Raw genomic sequence first — 17926 nt, 5'->3', positions numbered from 1 at the left:
TCCTCATAGTGATCGGCCAGACCACCAGTTTCATAACTGCCGGTTTGTAAACTGATACGAACCGATTTGGGCCAGCTCCGAGCTGTTCTTGGATCCTTAATGGATCAGGAATGTCGGGTGTTGGATTAGTTCTTTGTGGTTGGGCTGAAATCCTTCAAGAGATGACCATATGTCTTTAACAGGCCATTTAAATGATTTTGAGTTTGTGGGCTTGTTTGGGCTGGCACTCCTTGATTCTCCATGTTTCTGGGCTTCTGAGAGGTTTGTCAAGGTGGTCCATAATGGCTCAGGGTTGAGCTGCATCATCCCTGGTTTGTGATCTTTCTCTTCTGGTTTGATGACCGCATCACAGAGAATACATAAATTTTTTTTTGCAATTGTATAAGTAGTAATTAGGGAAATAATTATGGATTGGATTTTTATTAAAGAAAAAATAGTCAAGAATTTAGACATTGAAAAACATTGATGGATATTTTAAATAGCGATAATCAATTTTAAAAATTGATTTTAGTGAATTGCAATAGTAAATGGATTACACAAATTATCTATCTATGAATGAATATCGATTTTAGATTCCTGTTTCAAATGATAAACTCAATCAAATCAATAAAAATAAATAAATAACATTATATATAAAACAATTTTTTAATTTTTAACATCTTACTTATTAAATGTACACGGTGCGGGCGTGTTAGTTAGTATATATTTTTTTTTCCCAACTATTACAATCATATTTGACCTATCATAGAAGTGGTTTGTGGACCATCTTCGACCAGCTCGGTATGATCGATTTGGGAAAAAATAACTCCTCTTGCTCGAGCTCCTTTTGCAAGACTATCCGCCCGGACATTTTGAATTCTCGGAATATGGGATAAGGTGAATTCTGAGAATCTCTCGCGAAGTGTACGAAAGGATTCCAACTATGTCATAAAAGACGGCCAATCTGCTGGTGATTCACACATGCTCACAAGGTCCAAACAGTCTGTCTGAAAATGCACTGAAGTCATCTGTCTTTTACTCAGGCATGACATAGCCCATAAGAGGCAATCCATCTCGGCGTGAAGAGCCGAGAGGCTTCTACGACATCCCTGTAGTCCAAAAATCTCATTCCCTCTGCCATCCTCAAAACTCCATCCAAGGTCACTAACCTGTCTGTGACTGATCCAAGAAGCATCAATCCGGCATATCGAGATCTGTGATACCTCGGATAGCGGTATCGGGGCCGGAGAAGAGGCCAACGCCTCAAAGTGAGCGTCATCATCGTCTTCAGGATAGTTTGCTAATCTCCAACTTTACGTGTTAACTAGTATATATATATATATTGAATATATTTAGAAAGTAATAATATGATAATTATGTAGAACAAGTTCACAAAATATTTTGTGATAAATTAGCAAACAAAATGAAAACAAAAACAAGTCTGAAGATTAATAGTCTAATAAGTATGTAATCTGACATGAATAACGATAATCATAAAGTTTAATATGAATAACAATAATCATAAAATTAATTCAATTAAGGTAAACTAAAAGAAAAACATGATAACAAAAGTGAACTAATAAACATATAATTTCAACCAATTTACTTTATCTCTATCACCATTCTTTTCGGTTTCTATGGGCGATGTAGTAAAATCTTCATTAAAATCTAAATAATCACAAATTACATAGTTTAGTCAATTCTATATATAACTAAACAAATTTAAAATCTTTAATCTTAGAAAACCACAAAAAACTACATTATACCCCAAATTGAACACAAGTAATTTTCACATTTGAATTATTCTAATTAAATAATGGATAAAAAATTTCATTTGTTTTACTGCTTATCTTAGTTTTTGGTATCAGAATTTTAGCATGTAGTGAAATCTTCATTAAAATCTAAATAATCATAAATTATAGAGTGTAGTCAATATTATATATTACTAAACAAATTTAAAATCTTTAATCTTTGAAAAGGTTTTCAAAATCAATTTTTTATTTTTTGTTTCAAAAAATATCTTTTTAAACTTCCACTCGCCAATTTGACCATTAGCCGGATCACAGATTTATCGAATTTTTACTGGATTTTAGCGGGTTTTGATACAACGGATATTAGCATTAAATCAAAACCGGACTCTACGACGAGTCAACGGATAGCGATTGCGGGTCTAGATCGAGTTTAAAAACATTGATCATCACATACATGTTAGGTTATCAAAAAACAATAGTTAAATTGAATTTTATGGTTGTGTTTTCTTAAAACATATATATGGCAAAGAACAGGTTTTAAGAATTAAGCCAATACTGGCATGATCACGTGTAACTGTGTAAACATATATAAACTTAATTATCACGTATAACTGTGTAAACATATGTAAACTTAATTAACAACACAAAAATCTTTGAAAAATAAATATGTGAAAATATTTGTGTATACAACTCAAACTTTCATTAATCAAGATTCAAGAATAAACGATAGCACCAGACTACATTTCTTTTATTCGAGAAGAAAAAACAACTTGTAGAAAGTTTGTTGTAATTAAAGATTAAACATAGTCATGATCCCAAAAAAAAAAAAGTTCAACAAAATAGGTTCGTTGATTGGAGAAAACAGAACAACTTATTGAAAATCACTGAAACAATTGAAAATAACTGAAAAAAAGATCAAACTAAATCATGCAGAAGAACTAAACAACATCATCATCCGATATGAGGACTGTTAACGACAGGACCATTAGGACAGTTAACGACGGGAACTTTTAGAATGACACGGTTACAACAACAGTTTTGTATCACAGCATCATCTTCAGTGATTATAACACAAGTAACATGTGGATTGTCATGTTCTATTATTCTCTTGGCTACAGGCCCACTTACTCCTTTAAGTTCTGGCCATACCACCTTCATCCCTGCACACATGTCATCCCACATTAATGTTTTAACCTATGCATGACTTGTTGAACAAAAAAAAAAAAAAAACAATCGGTACCACTTGTGTCTTCAATTCAATATTTAGTGTAAGTAAAAACGAATAATTGTCCCCAATCTTTTATTCGAAAATCCAAAATTTAGTTGTGTATATTAAAAAAAAAAAGAAATTGGTTAAGATATACATATTAAATATAATATTGTCAATATATATAGTTATATACAAATCAAATCTTGTCGTTTACGAGAGAAGTCCTAACCTAAATCTTGAAAGGAGAAAAAAAAATTATATCAATCACGATGTATATGATAATTTTGACAGATAAATTAAGCAAACTGATGACTTGAACTAAAAATTTACTTATTTCTATATCCAAACTCAAAATCCATTATTTTTATCGACCAAAAAAATAAGTAAAAGAAAACTTTAAAGAGAAAACAATACCTGGAAATCGAGGTTGGCACGAAATACCTGCGCAGTCGCAGGGTTCACATATAAGATCAATGATAGGACATATACCATTCATTTTGAGTTTGTTAGTTTTACTTGAACAATATAATGGTTTTTTTTTTCATTGTTAGTTGGTCAATATATATAGCAGATCGGTAGGGTTACGAAAACTAAATCAATTATTAAATCAAAAATGAATTAATGGTAATATCGTATTTCAAGATATCTTAGACCATCTCTAATGGGGATTGTCGGGAATTCTTCTATGGGACCTGAGGTCTGTTTTGCAATTTTTAAAAAATTTGGGTCCATTATTTTCGACGGACAAGAGATTGAAGAACCCGTCTCAAGGGAGGATCGTCCGTGACGTGGCGGCTCCTGATTGCTTGAATTATTGGAAGAGAGAGTTTTAGTTTTTTTCAACTTTTTTGCTCTCTTTCACCGACAAAGGTTCTCTGGCGAGAATTTCTGCGGAGGTGACGAATCGGTTCACCGGCACAACGCGACGGCAACCCATATCGGTTTTGACAATAGCAGGATCTTTCCCCAATTTAGCTGCTCCAAACACTGAAACCCAGATCAGCAAACCCAGTTTGGAAGTTCTCGGAAATTATTTTGATTTCCAGCGAATTTCAGCTGCTAAATCATTGATACCATCAAGAAATCATGAAACAGAGAGGAGTATGCAGAGAAAGCAATCTCTAGATAAATTAAAAAAGGATGATCGGTTTCAAAGTGAAGAAGACGATAAATTGAAGAAGACAATCTCTAGATAAAGAGGTTCAGGGTTGGACCTGGAAAAAATATAGGGGTTGTTCACTGTTAAAAAAAAAAAGAAAAAAATTAAACATAATTCTTAAAAACGCAATGAGAGTCTCAGCATTGTAGATGCTCTTAAGTTTTGAATATCACTCCAAGACGATTTGACTCTTTATATTAGGAAACTTAACAACGATTTAGTTTTAGCGGTAGGAAACTTAATCAATTATAAGACTGTTGACAAAAACTAGATCGTGGCAGAAAGGAAAAAATTTATAGTTGATATTTTTTGTAGGTCTTATGGTAATACTTTTGAGTGTAACATTAATGTTGCGATATTTTATTATAGCACTTAGACTACGATTTGATTTTTTGCCATTTAGGCATTATATTTAGGAGTCTTTTTTAGCCATTTCGAACCAATTTAGTTTTGGGCTTGGGCCCAATAGCCATCCTAGAAACAAGAAATGACCTCGTCTGTACCCATTAGACTAATGGCAGACTCAGCTTTCTTCAACAACAAGCACAATGAGCTCTGTTGCTATACAACACAACCCTATCTCGTATCATATGCAACGGACTCAAATTTGTATTCCACTGTATAAATCTTCATCGTTTCTTTTACAAATCCCATCAAAAACTTCTTCTTCCCCTGTTACTTCAACAATTTCCCATCTTTCTTCTCGCTTTAAGCTCTGTTTCTCACTCATAAGCATCTTCCTCTCTACTTTAATCTCCCACAGATTCTCTATACATCTCTGAGCCTCAGTGATATTCATCTTCAAGCCACTATAATTAATCTTTGAGCTGTGATAATCTTGAAAAACTATCTGAACTACTTAATATCTGCAAACAAATCTTGAAATTGAAGAAAGACACTATTCATACTTAGTCTCGGTGTGGTCTTTTTGAAACTGAACGTTGATCCCTATTGAAAGTTTGAAACCATTCTTCTCACCGAGGCGTTAGTTAACAGAAGAACTGAAACCGAGATAGCTAGAGAAATGACAGCTCTGAAAACCGATGAAACTTGAATATTATCTATTGGATTTATTTAAATCCATCTAAATATATCTGTGGGTGTGTGTTTTGTGCATCGCTCTGAATTTTAAGAAAGTTTCAGAACAATTAATTGGGTAGAAGTTTTTTCGTCAACTTCCCAAAAGAACCCTTTTTACGGTTCATCTGATCTGGAACTTTTCTTTCTTCTAATTCACATCAATCATTTGTTCAGTTATGTATCAATCCCTTATGATAATCATGGAAGCTTAATATTCTTCTTAGTGTATAGGAAAAGTGTGGTTATAAACTAGACAACTATATGTTAATAATCTCACATCAGAACTGAGATGAAATTCTCGAATTCTGTAGTTCCCACTATCAAAAAATTTGAGTCAAAGTGTTTCTATTATTGTGTATAAAATAGACATATGGGAATAAGATTCCTTTTTTTCAGAAGAGTGAAAATATCAATTACGTCTGCAAACGAGTTGTTTTCAATCAATTACGTCTTCTACTTCCAAAGACCAGAAACCTCTCTACTCATCTGAGTTATTTCTCTGTTTTTAAAAAAAAGCAGATTTCTCTCCGATCATGTTTCTCTCAGGTGTTTTTTGTCTCCTACTCCTGCATTTCTCCTATGTTTCTGCAGGAAAAAGTACCTACATTGTTCATATGGACGATCATATGCCAATGGTTTTTGAGAACAAGTCTCAATGGTACATATCGAAGCTTCTTTCAGTCTCCAGCTCAGTGGAATTAGTTTACTCCTACAATTATGCCATTGAAGGGTTTGCAGCTAGAATGACGCCCGAGGAGGCTGACTCTACATCTGCATGAGCTCGGATGTACTCTCTGCCATGGACAAGGCCATCGAAGACGGTGTCAACGTTTTGTCATTCTCGCTCGGGTTAGGCACACTAGAGTACGACCAAGACGCTGTTGCCATTGGAGCTTTAGCAGCCGTTAAGAAAGGTATATTCGTTTCTGCCTCCGCCGGGAATGATGGTCTTAGTGAATCCACCTTAATGAACGTTGCGCCATGGATAACTACTATTGGAGCTGGAACGGTGGATAGAGATTTTCCGGCTATCGCCATCCTCGGAAACGGAAAAGCATTTGGCGGAGTCTCCACCTTGTTCAAAAGGTAAGAGCATCTTAAACTAGGCGATAAACAAGTTCCTTTGGTTTACTCTTTACTTGAAGACAATTTCACCGAAAAAATCGTTTTGATTGACATGGGATCGGGAACTGATGAGTTTAAGACGCCAACAAACCGTCCACTTGGTATCATCTATGCCAACACAGCTCCCAACGGGAGAGAGCTTGTGGCTCCACATAAGTTAATTCCTTCACTTACCGTCGGAAAAATATCCGGAGATGAAATAAGAGACTATATCTTGAAGGATGCAAAACCGACGGCTATGATTAAGTTCAAGGGAACGGTCCTCCACGTCAAGCCAGCTCCGGTTGTGGCCGGATTCAGTTCCCGGGGACCAAATTCCGTCACGCCGGAGATTCTGAAACCGGATCTGATCGCTCCAGGCGTCAACATCCTCGCCGCATGGACCAGAGCAACCGGACTCCACCAATCCGATCCCGACTTGAAGCAGGTAGTGGATTTTAGCATCCAATCCGGAACCTCGATGTCATGTCCTCACCTGAGCGGAATTGCGGCACTGCTGAAGGCGGCGGCGATTCGCTCAGCTCTTATGACGACGGCCAACAGAAATGGCAATGACGGCAAGCCGATCCTCGACAGCACTGACCATACACCGTCGACGCCGTTTCTACACGGTGCCGGACACGTGTCCCCTATATCCGCACTCAACCCAGGGCTTATCTACGATCTGACGGCTGAGGATTACCTGGATTTCTTGTGCGCCTCCAATTACACGTCATCACAGATCAGAACCGTCGCGAGACGTGACTTCACCTGCGATCCAAAGAAGAGGTACAGAATCGCCGACTTTAACTACCCTTCCTTTGCCGTCATAATCGACCATTCACGAGGGGAAGGCGGCGCGTACAAGTACACGCGCGTTGTAACGAGTGTGGGAGGTGGCGGTACGTACAGAGTCAAGGTGGTTTCTGAGACAAGGGTGGTCAACATTTCGGTCGAACCGGCGGTTATCGAATTTAAAGAAGTTAACCAAAGAAAATCATATACGCATTAAGCTGGCGTAGTGGTAAGTAAGTGAAATTAAAGGGGCTTAAGATATTGTAATGTCCTCTGTAACTCTGTTGTGTTAAAATTAAAAATTATCCTCGCAGTTAATCACTAGTCTTTTCTAAAACATTCATGCCACATGTTCCTTTTCTTGAGAAATTTTTAATGTGGACATAATGATTTGAATTTCTTTGAAAATGGGGTTTTTCTTATAACGCGATTGTAATTAGGTGTTACAACGACCTTTTAAGAAGAAAAACTTTTAACCAAAGGATCACTCACAACATGTGGAATTTTGAATAGCCGTTGCTTATGCTTATGCTTATAACAAACGATTCAATAAGAAAAAAAATGTATTAAAGACTAAGCAGCTTCGATGTTTTTAGTTTGCAAAAAAATATATACATATAAAAAAAAACGAAATTATCTACGAGAGACAAGCCTTTTGAAAATATGGATTATGGTGACTGGAAGAAAAATTGGCTAATTCCAACCTAAACTTTCAGAAAATGTTAAAGTTAGACTTAAACTAATTTTTTGGTGTAAACATACTTAATCATTATAAAAAAAATTAATTTCATACTTAATCTATTTTTGTGCTTAAACCAATTTCCATCCAACCGGTGTTAACAATCCCTTAAACATTGTCTATGTAGCATCCACGTTAACAACAGTGTCATTTTGGACTTACCGAGTTTAATTAGAAAAACAGATAAAATGATGTCGTTTTATATTATCACTGTCTTCAACCCCTCCACTTCACTCAGAGATGAGTTAGGGATTTGGAAATCAAGTTCTTCAGTCTCTCATATTCTTGTTCGAGTTCCATGTCTTCTTCTAGCAGTTCGGGTAAGTTAAATGTTTTTCCTTTTTATGTGTTCTTGAGTGTATTAATTTTCATCTTTTTTCATATATCCGCCATTGGAGTCACCTCATTTCCTTAATATAAACCCCAGAATATCTATTGCGTTGTGTAATATGTGTTCCTGAAGTTTATATCTAAACCAATTGGAAGGTGGTGGCATTAATTCAACTTTTCCGTCTAACTATTAAATTCTCTGTGAAGCCATGAATTCCTCGGCGGAGCAGATACCGCGGGCGTATCACAAGCTAGCTATGGTGGGTTATCGTTGCTTCTTTTTTTTTTTGGCGTTTGCTACTGTATGTATAAATAGCATATGTTTGCTACTGTATGTATGTATGTATGTATATATGTATGTATGTATGTATGAATGTATGTGTATCTATGTATGTATGTATGTATGTATATATGTATGTAGGTATGTATTAGCTCATTTCTATATACAGTAGTCAGCAATTTCGTTAGATTATTTATATATACTCCAATCTCAACACCATTCGTTGTTAGTTTCTTTCCATCTTCTTGTCTTCTAGTTCTTGAGTAGACAAGAATTAACCAATATATACATGCCCAATAAGACCACGTATAACTGTGTAAACTTATATAAACTTAATTTGTTACCAAGAAAAGAAAAATACTTAATTAACCACAGAAAAATCCTGACCAAATGAACTTGCAAAAATATAACTCAATAATGGCTCTGATTGGTAACCTGCGGAATGGTGGAATTGCGTTTTTAAACACAATTCCGCAGGTTTTTTGCCAATCAACAAAAATTCGCGTAATGAAAAAATACACACAAAAACGCAAACTGCGTTTTTGCTTAACAAAAATACAAAGGAAAAGTCATTCCGCAGAAAAGCGACTTATAAGTCGCTTAATCTATTCCGCAAAATTTTTTCCGCAATTCCTCCATTCTATTCCGCAAAATTTTTTCCGCAATTCCTCCATTCCGCAAAGTTACCAATCAATCTTTTATTCGCGAAAACAAAACAACTTATAGGAAGTTGTTGAAGCTAAAACATCAAACATAATCATGAAGAGTAACAACATGCATAGTATAGGGTTCATCATCCAATACGAGGAGTGTTAACAACAGGACCGTTGGGACAATTCCCAACTGGAACACGGAGAAGGACACGGTTACAACAATTGACTGCTAAGACCATAACATCTTCAGGGATTATAACACAAGTAACATGTGGATTGTCCCTTTCTATTTTTCTCTTTGCCTCAGGCGCACTTACTCCCTTTAGTTCTGGCCATTCCACATTCAAACCTACACACAATCATCCCAACATCATTGTAAATTTGTTTTAGTTATGTCTTTTGTTCAATATGTATATAAGTAAAAAAAATTAATGTTTAAGGATCCTAACTTTTTAATACATTATAGTAAAATCATAATACTATATACGAAAAAATGACAGATTAAACAATTAATGATTTAGATTGAATCTTTTATACAAACCATTTTATTGTGTATGTCCAAACTCAAACTCTATTATATTTGTCGATCCAAAAAAAAAGAAAAACATCTATTTAACAATAATACAATACCTAGAAATCGAGATTGGCATGAAATGCCAGAGCAGTCACAGTATTCACACTGAAGACGGATGACCGGACAATGACCATTCATTTTTACTATTTTCTTCTTTGTTGTTTGTTATACAATAAAATGACGATGTTTTCTTCATTTTGAGTTAGTTATATATAGCCGATAGATAGGATTAGGAAACCTCAATAAAAAAATGGTTGTTTGACTAAAAATAATCATTTAATACTATATAATTAAAAAGAATTAGTTAATTAGTAATATCGAATCAAAATTTACTTATTATTTTCATTAAGATATATTAATATCACTCATCTGACGATTTGACTTTTTTTATACTAGGAAACTTAACAACGATTTGATCTTAGCATTAGGAATCTTATTCAATTACAAGACTATTGACTGAAGACTAAATCGTAGGAACAACAACAATAAATATGTAGTAAACAATTTTTTGTCGTCTTTATGGTAATATATCTTAAGTGGATACAAAAATGTAGCATACAACAGATACATTCAGGATATATTACCTTAAAGACGACAAAAGAAATGGAACAGCCGAACAGCGAGAGTGAAGTCAAAAGAAGAGAATGGGCGTATTAACTTTTTCAATGAATTATACAAAACTACATATCCCTAACATAGTTTGTGAATATCTCTCTGGAGAGAAAATGCAAAACTGTCTCAGGTTTCTTTTAACATAATTTGTGTATCAACAAACGTCGATCAAGAAAAGAGAGGGATCACTGTTAAAATCAGGATCCAAGCTAACATAGTAATGAACCTTAAAACGAATGTGAGAGAGATGAAAAGAGAAGATTAGGTCTCGGACGAATGTCTTAACGATTTAGCCAAGGCCTCTCTTTGATTTTTTTATAAAGAATTTAGGCATCAAATCTAGAGATTGAAAGGTGTCAATTTTGCAAAAAAAAAAATCTACTAGAGTCTTGAAGATTGTCATTAAAAAAGCGTTTATGAATCAAAGACTGAAAAGTCTTAGAAGATATATTTTGATCAACTAAATAGGCTTATGTATTAAAATCATGTTCTCTAATAAGCATCGACATTCGACATTACTATAAGGGAACATGTTTGTTTCAGATTAAAATAAGCATTATTAAATACATCATCTGAGATTTGGATACCCACCTCCAAAAGTTTTTATTACTCGGATCTGAAGCTATATATATCGGTTGGATACAAAGCTAGTCTGGATCTTCTAATTGTAATATTTGGATCCAAACACTGCAGATATTATAATTTTTGGATCAGATTAGACTGGACTACATAATGAATCGAGTTTTAGATCCCAGATAATTTCCTCAGTCCTAATTACTATAATGACAGCCTAATCATGTGATATGTAGGTCAATCAATATTCAATACAAAATATATTCTTTGTGAAATACTCAGCAAACACTTCTCGAGAGATAACACATGTGTTGTAAGAACTTTTTAAATATAGAGAACTGTATAACATTTTATAACTTAGAATGTAAAGTGTTAATCATATTAAGTTCGTTAATGAATATAATGACAGGTTTAAGTATAACAACTCCATCAATATGTCATAACTATTATTAAAAGCAAAATAAAAATACTAACAAATAAAAAAAAGCAAAATATAAGCAAAATATATGCAATATATAATTTTGGTGATTGCCATCAGAATAAAATGTGTAGTTGATGGAGATAACCATTGTCGGTGCTGGCATAGTAGTTCTAAAATTTTCGTTGGTTACAATCAGAATATAATGTGTAGCATATGAAACAATATATATATATATATATATATATATATATATATATATATATATGAAACAAACTCTTTCTTCTACTATCAAAGATTAGATTTCTCTCTAGTCATCTGATTTTTCACTATCACCAGCTATATTTCCTTTACAGAATTCTTTCCGATCATGTTTTTCTTGAGTCTTCTTTTGTCTCCTTATACATTTCTCCTCTGTTTTTGCAAGAAAAAAGTTCCTACATTGTTCATATGGATCATATGCGAATGTTTTTTAGAATAATTCTCAAAGGTTTGAATGGAAGATACTATCAGTCGTCAACTCACCAAATTAGTTTACTCCTACAACCATGCCATTGAAGGCGCAGCAACTCGATTAACACTTGGCGAGTTTAAATCCTCACTCAATCTGGAGTCATATCAATCTTTCTAGAAACTCATTATAAGTTTAGGAGTCCATTCTTCCTTAGCCTTGATGATCAACCAGAAGGTCCAGAACAATTACCAAATATAGCAACAATGGATTTAGCCCACCGTCAAGAACATGGAATGTGAGTACAAAGATGTCAACGAGAAGAATTCCTATACAGTCAAGTTCACCGTGAATCGGACATTTTATTCATAACTAACTGATGGAAGTTGACATTAACTTTATAGAATATCCTGATCTCAACAAATTAAATAAAATTGTGTGAACTGTTCCAATTCTAAAGAACAAAGATCTATCAGAGAATTTTGCAATGCAACAAAAAAACATTGCAACTTAATTATAATCACATTCAAATTAATAAGTATAACTTCGATTAACTAAAACCGAAAAGAGCTTCAATTAATTTCATAGAGCATTAAATTCTCAAGTTTCTAACCATTGTACGTAACAGGATCTAGCTAGAGATCTAGCACTGAGCAAAACAACAATGATTCAATGGTTTTCTCCGCGAGTTAGGAAGATAAAAATTCATTATAGGTTATGAAGTTTATAGCAGATTTACAAATTCAGAAAAGAGTTCCGCCTGCTCACTATTTTCCTTCCTTCGTCTTTTAACCGTCCGATTTTTTGGTTGTGGAGTCAACCCACGAGAAATCCCACGTGGCACTCATCTGCTTTCTTATCATCTGCGTCGCGTAGTAGGGTATCTTTTGCGGACTAGAACGCTTGAATCGTTGATCTACGAACGCCAAACAATCCATCAAGCTCTCTCTCGCCGACCCTTTTAAATCCTACGCTTGAGATCTTCTCCACAAATTCTTACCATGTGGATCATCCACACCAGATAAACACAGAGCTCTAGTAGCATCACTAATGGCGGACTCAGCTTTCTTCAACAACAAGCAACACTGAGCTCTGTTGCTATACAACACAACCCTATCTCGTATCATATCCAACGGACACGAATCAATCCCCACTGTATAAATCTCCATCGCTTCTTTTACAAAACCCATCAAAAACTTCTTCTTCCCTTGTTTCTTGAACGATTTCACCATCTTTCTCCTCTCTCCAAGCTCTGTCTCACTCATAAGCTTCTCCTTCTTCTTCATCTCTACTTTAATCTCTCAGATATTCTCTTTGCTTCTCTGAGCCTCCTCGCTATTCAGCTTCAAGCCACTATACTTAATCTTGTGATAATTAATCTTGTAAAACTATCTGAGCTACTCTGTCTCCAACAACATTATCTTCTGCTAAATCCACTAAACAGAGCCCTAAAACTTCAATAAGACGATACCTAACATTCGAATCTTTAAGAAGCATTAAAAGGGTATCTAAAGCCATTTCTTTCCAATCATCAGACGATCTCGAAAGATCGCAAAGGCTCTCAATCACTTCTCTAACCTCGCTTATTTTGCTTCTTCCCACCTCTGTTTTACAAATACACAAGAGTCTTTATCAATCCAATTCCTCCTGGAGACTTCCGGTTACTAAACCGTTCTACATCTCACTCACTTTCTTCAAGAAACCTCCCTCGCAGATTCGATCTCTGTATCTCTGTATATATGAGCTCATTTCTATTTACAGTAGCCACTAGCCAGTCTCTAACATTTCGTTAAATAATAAGAATTTCAATCTCAACACCATGCATCCGTTGTTATATTTTCTACTCAATTCGAGTTTTTCGATTTTCAAATTTTCGGTAAACAAATATAATAATCGATCTTGTTATGCGAAAAATACATCAAATATATTTGGTTTAAATTATATTTTACAACCGATTAATATTTAAAAAAAAAATAGTTTCTAGCTTATAAATCCTAAGTTGGACTGTTCTTTTGACGTTCCCGTTGTTGCGAGTGGCAATTTCAAAGTTGTCAGACTGATGAAACGGTGCAGAATCAGATGGAGACATTGTAAGTGATCAAGAGTTACAAGAAGAGATCGAAGGCCATTAGTGGTTGTGTGTGAGAATTAACCATTGATCTAAAAGCCCAGTCAGTGTATAGCCTTTTGCAAACTTACGTAAGTTACGTATGCATTGTACTGATTATCGAGTTTTCATTTTATTCAGCAAGTTTAGTAAACTGTGATTTGTTCGTAAATTGGCCGAATTTGATCACAACTAATTGCATTTAGAATAGCCTTAGATTAGATTAATCGATTATTGTATCATCGCCTAATTATATCTAAATGCAAAGATATTTGGAAAACAATTTATAGTTAAAATTATTTTAAATGCAAATAGCCGTAGATAGATTAATCGATTATTGTATCATCGCCTAATTATAATTTTTTTCCAAATAATTCCAAATAATTTTTATATAAAAAATTTTCAATAAAAATCTTTGTTTTCCAGTAAGGTGAGATTTTAATGAATTTTTTATAAATGATCAATTCACTAACTCTGGATTTTGAAGATATTTTGATAAATAATAGAGCCAATAATATAGGATTTTAAAACACTTTAGAGAAATACCATTTGAATAAGGTAAGATTTGAAGAAAAATTAAAATCATCACAAATCATCAATACAATATGCCCCCCTTAGTCAATTGTCTTTTTTTTTGGTAAAAATTTCTTCTTTGTTCTTTTTTTTTTAAAGTCCTATAAATAAGAGATATGTACTCCAGCTGAAACCCAAACCATTCAGAAAGCTTCTGAGACATAAAAAAAAAAACGAATTCAAAGCGACGCGAGAAACACAAAATGTATCTTCTTGCATATTGGAAAATCTCTTCATGATTTAAGACGAATATTGCCTGATTTTTTTTTTTTACTTGTTATGTAACAGGGAAAATGGTAGTAGTAGGAACGTGTTAAAGCCGATGGACTCTGAGCAACTGAGAGAATACGGACATCGAATGGTGGATTTCATTGCCGATTATTACAAAACCATCGAAAATTTCCCTGTTCTTAGCCAAGTTCAGGTCACTTATTTTTTCCTCGGGCTAAAAAAAAAGTCTCATAATTTCTATGAAAATGTCTAGGGTTTAACCAAAATTGGCGTTGTCTTCACACAGGACTTTGCTAATGTCTTTTGAAAATCTCTCTGGTTTATTCACAATGTTGAAATAATTTGCTTTGTTTGATACAGCCTGGTTACCTTCATAACCTTTTGCCTGATTCCGCACCGGACCACCCTGAAACACTGGAACAAGTTCTTGATGGTTAATTATTATATCCCACTTCAAGTCTTCAAGTGATCTGGGCCATTTCTGATGAACATTGTTATATACCTTTTTTGGTTGAATATTATAGATACTTAACTCCATCTCTCTCTTGTGAGTTTTTGTTTTAGCAGATGTTAAGGCAAAGATATTGCCAGGGGTAACGCATTGGCAAAGCCCGAGTTTCTTTGCTTATTACCCTTCAAACAGCAGCGTTGCCGGGTTCTTGGGTGAGATGTTGAGTGCTGGTCTTGGAATCGTTGGTTTTAGTTGGATCACTTCTCCAGCTGCCACCGAGCTTGAAATGATTGTTCTTGATTGGCTTGCCAAACTTCTCAACCTACCCGAGCAGTTTCTTTCCAAAGGTTAAAAATAACTATTAAAATCAAATCTTTTCAGAAGATATATTAATCCTTTTTTTTTTTGCTTTTTAAGTGTTGGTTAATTTGTATTTTAGGAAATGGAGGTGGTGTAATCCAAGGGTCAGCTAGTGAAGCTCTTCTTGTTGTTCTGATTGCTGCTCGTGATAAGTTTTTACGAAGATTTGGCAAGAACTCGGTTGAGAAGCTCGTTGTCTACTCCTCTGACCAGACACATTCATCTTTACAGAAAGCTTGCCAGGTTAAAAACAATTTGCAGATTTTTTTTTTGTGTTTTTTATCAAACAAAACCTCTGTTAAAAAGAAGCTCACATTTTCTTATAATCCTGGTTTATTGTTTCGATAGATATCCGGAATCCATCCAGAGAATTGCAGGGTGCTGAAAACATTTTCCTCAACAAATTACGCTCTGCCTCCAGAATTGCTTCAAGAAACTATTTCTCGGGATCTTGAAGCTGGATTGATCCCATTCTTCTTATGTGCTAATGTAAGAACTAGCTTGTTACTTACTTACTTACCCTCTTCAAGCTTGTTACTTACCCTCTTGAACCAGGTTGGAACCACTTCTTCAACCGCAGTTGATCCATTAGCTGCGTTGGGAAAGATCGCAAAGGTTACTTTTTATTTCATATTTTCCAGACAAGATTCATAGCGAAAGAATAGAAACTGATCAGATGCTATTTCTCTTACTGCATTCTCAGAGAAATGAGATGTGGTTTCACATTGATGCAGCGTACGCTGGAAGTGCTTGTATATGTCCAGAGTACCGACAATACATTGACGGAGTAGAAAGTGCAGACTCTTTTAACATGAATGCTCACAAATGGTTCCTCACTAATTTTGATTGTTCCCTACTTTGGGTGAAGGTATATATATATATTAACCTCTCATTTTCTCCTTTCTTTCTCTTCCCGTATTGAAAAAAAGAACAAAAAAACTTGCTGCTGATATTTCATGAACAGGATAAGTATGCTCTCACTGAAGCTCTTTCAACAAATCCAGAGTATCTCAAAAACAAGGTAAGGATGATTTTGATCTTTCTTTCTTCAAGTCTATATTAGATTAGTACTCGTCTTATGATCCACTTACTCTTTTCTTGGCCAGGCCTCTCAGGCAAACTTGGTTGTTGATTACAAAGATTGGCAAATCCCTCTCGGACGAAGATTCAGGTTCTTTGCTTTTACGGAAAACTAAAATGTAAATTTTTGTAGGTATATTATATACAATCTGAGTTTTTTTATTTGTTTTTGTTTGTTTTTATCAGATCATTGAAACTATGGATGGTTTTAAGGCTTTATGGATCTGAGACCTTGAAGAGCTATATAAGAAACCATATCAAACTGGCTAAAGACTTCGAACGACTTGTGTCTCAAGATCCTAACTTTGAGGTAATTTGTAATATATAACCTCACAGACTTCACGGAAAAAAATTAAGGTTCTTTGACAATTAAGGTGATTTTTTTTTTTTTAATTCTCGTTTGCAGATTGTAACTCCTCGGATCTTTTCTCTCGTATGTTTCCGCATCGTGCCTTCGAAAAACGATGAAAAGAAGTGTAATAACCAAAACCGCAACCTCCTAGACGCTGTGAATTCTTCAGGGAAACTCTTCATTACTCACACTGTAAGTAACATCTCTCTCTCTCTCTTTTGTTCTTATTTCTTCTTGTTTTGTTGGATAATGTTAGTAACTAAGATAGATATATGTATTGCTTTGCGTGCGAAATAGGCTCTGTCGGGAAAAATTGTACTACGTTGCGCCATAGGAGCGCCATTGACGGAGGAGAAGCACGTGAAGGAAGCATGGAAGGTTATCCAGGAAGAAGCATCATACTTGCTTCGCAAGGAAAAAACTTAAATAAGAAAAAAAAAAGAAATTTGCAGTGTATAGCTATCAAAAGAATCATATTTAGGTAAATAACCATAAAATAATTTGACAACGATATGCTGTGTATTAATTGTATTATTGACCAATTTGTCCTTCCTAAACCAACACACCCCTTCTCTTTCTTGACGCTTCGTCGCTTCGTCTTCACGTTTCTTCTTCCTCTGTCTTCCAAATCAAAGAAGAAGAAGCCCAACCTCAATTCCTTAAAATTTATTCTTCCATGGCCATTGGCGTTTCACAAAATCCTCCTTCTCACAAATTCTCAAAGGCGCTTCACTGATGATGGTGCTGGTTAATGGACTGGACTGGAACGCTTGAGTCGTTGATCAACGAACGCCAAACAATCCATCAAGCTCTCTCTCGCCGACCCTTTTAAATCATATGCTTGAGATCTTCTCCAAAAACTCTTACCAGGTGGATCATCCACACCAGATAAACACAGAGCTCTAGTAGCATCACTAATGGCGGACTCAGCTTTCTTCAACAACAAGCAACACTGAGCTCTGTTGCTATACAACACTACCCTATCTCGTATCATATCCAATGGACACAAATCAATCCCCACTGTATAAATCTCCATTGCTTCTTTTACAAAACCCGTCAAAAAC

General features: G+C 34.9%; 3 protein-coding genes and 2 pseudogenes across 3 annotated transcripts; 2 read left to right on the top strand and 3 right to left on the bottom strand.

The window, feature by feature from the left end:
- Window positions 1-2681: 2681 nt before the first annotated feature.
- On the bottom strand, window positions 2682-3473 carry LOC18021273 (inhibitor of trypsin and hageman factor). Its single transcript, XM_006404012.2, has 2 exons — window positions 3355-3473; window positions 2682-2890 (listed from the first exon to the last, which is right to left on the bottom strand). The coding sequence occupies exons 1-2, from the start codon at window positions 3434-3436 to the stop codon at window positions 2682-2684; spliced, it is 291 nt and encodes a 96-aa protein (XP_006404075.1). The 5' UTR covers window positions 3437-3473.
- Window positions 3474-5954: 2481 nt separating this feature from the next.
- LOC18021100 lies at window positions 5955-8579 on the top strand (annotated as a pseudogene).
- Window positions 8580-9220: 641 nt separating this feature from the next.
- Window positions 9221-9792, bottom strand: LOC18021099 (inhibitor of trypsin and hageman factor). The gene is made up of 2 exons (XM_006404010.1): window positions 9711-9792; window positions 9221-9429 (listed from the first exon to the last, which is right to left on the bottom strand). Exons 1-2 carry the CDS (start codon window positions 9790-9792, stop codon window positions 9221-9223), a joined length of 291 nt encoding a protein of 96 aa, XP_006404073.1.
- A 2704-nt stretch (window positions 9793-12496) lies between these two features.
- LOC112087816 lies at window positions 12497-13493 on the bottom strand (annotated as a pseudogene).
- A 1092-nt stretch (window positions 13494-14585) lies between these two features.
- LOC18021098 (tyrosine decarboxylase 1) lies at window positions 14586-17288 on the top strand. The gene is made up of 13 exons (XM_006404009.2): window positions 14586-14593; window positions 14677-14812; window positions 14980-15052; window positions 15187-15417; window positions 15510-15673; window positions 15779-15919; window positions 15986-16045; window positions 16134-16298; window positions 16395-16451; window positions 16537-16601; window positions 16697-16820; window positions 16917-17054; window positions 17160-17288. Coding segments are annotated over exons 1-13 (1485 nt in total). The 5' UTR covers window positions 14586-14591.
- The last annotated feature ends 638 nt before the right edge of the window (window positions 17289-17926 follow it).

Source organism: Eutrema salsugineum, unplaced genomic scaffold (assembly GCF_000478725.1).
Source record: "Eutrema salsugineum unplaced genomic scaffold, Eutsalg1_0 scaffold_16, whole genome shotgun sequence".
In the NCBI taxonomy this organism is placed as follows: domain Eukaryota; kingdom Viridiplantae; phylum Streptophyta; class Magnoliopsida; order Brassicales; family Brassicaceae; genus Eutrema; species Eutrema salsugineum.
Note: the sequence above shows the minus strand (reverse complement) of the source record. Positions and strands in the feature narration are given on the sequence as shown.

Bases quoted from the DNA above. Each gene is read 5' to 3' on its own strand.
- LOC18021273 (XM_006404012.2), bottom strand. From the start codon at position 3,436: ATGAATGGTATATGTCCTATCATTGATCTTATATGTGAACCCTGCGAC. The intron at 2,891-3,354 runs GTATTGTTTTCT...ACATGTGTGCAG, and splicing joins GTGCCAACCTCGATTTCCAG to GGATGAAGGTGGTATGGCCA.
- LOC18021099 (XM_006404010.1), bottom strand. From the start codon at position 9,792: ATGAATGGTCATTGTCCGGTCATCCGTCTTCAGTGTGAATACTGTGAC. The intron at 9,430-9,710 runs GTATTGTATTAT...GATTGTGTGTAG, and splicing joins ATGCCAATCTCGATTTCTAG to GTTTGAATGTGGAATGGCCA.
- LOC18021098 (XM_006404009.2), top strand. The intron at 15,920-15,985 runs GTAAGAACTAGC...CTCTTGAACCAG, and splicing joins CATTCTTCTTATGTGCTAAT to GTTGGAACCACTTCTTCAAC. The intron at 16,299-16,394 runs GTATATATATAT...TTTCATGAACAG, and splicing joins GTTCCCTACTTTGGGTGAAG to GATAAGTATGCTCTCACTGA.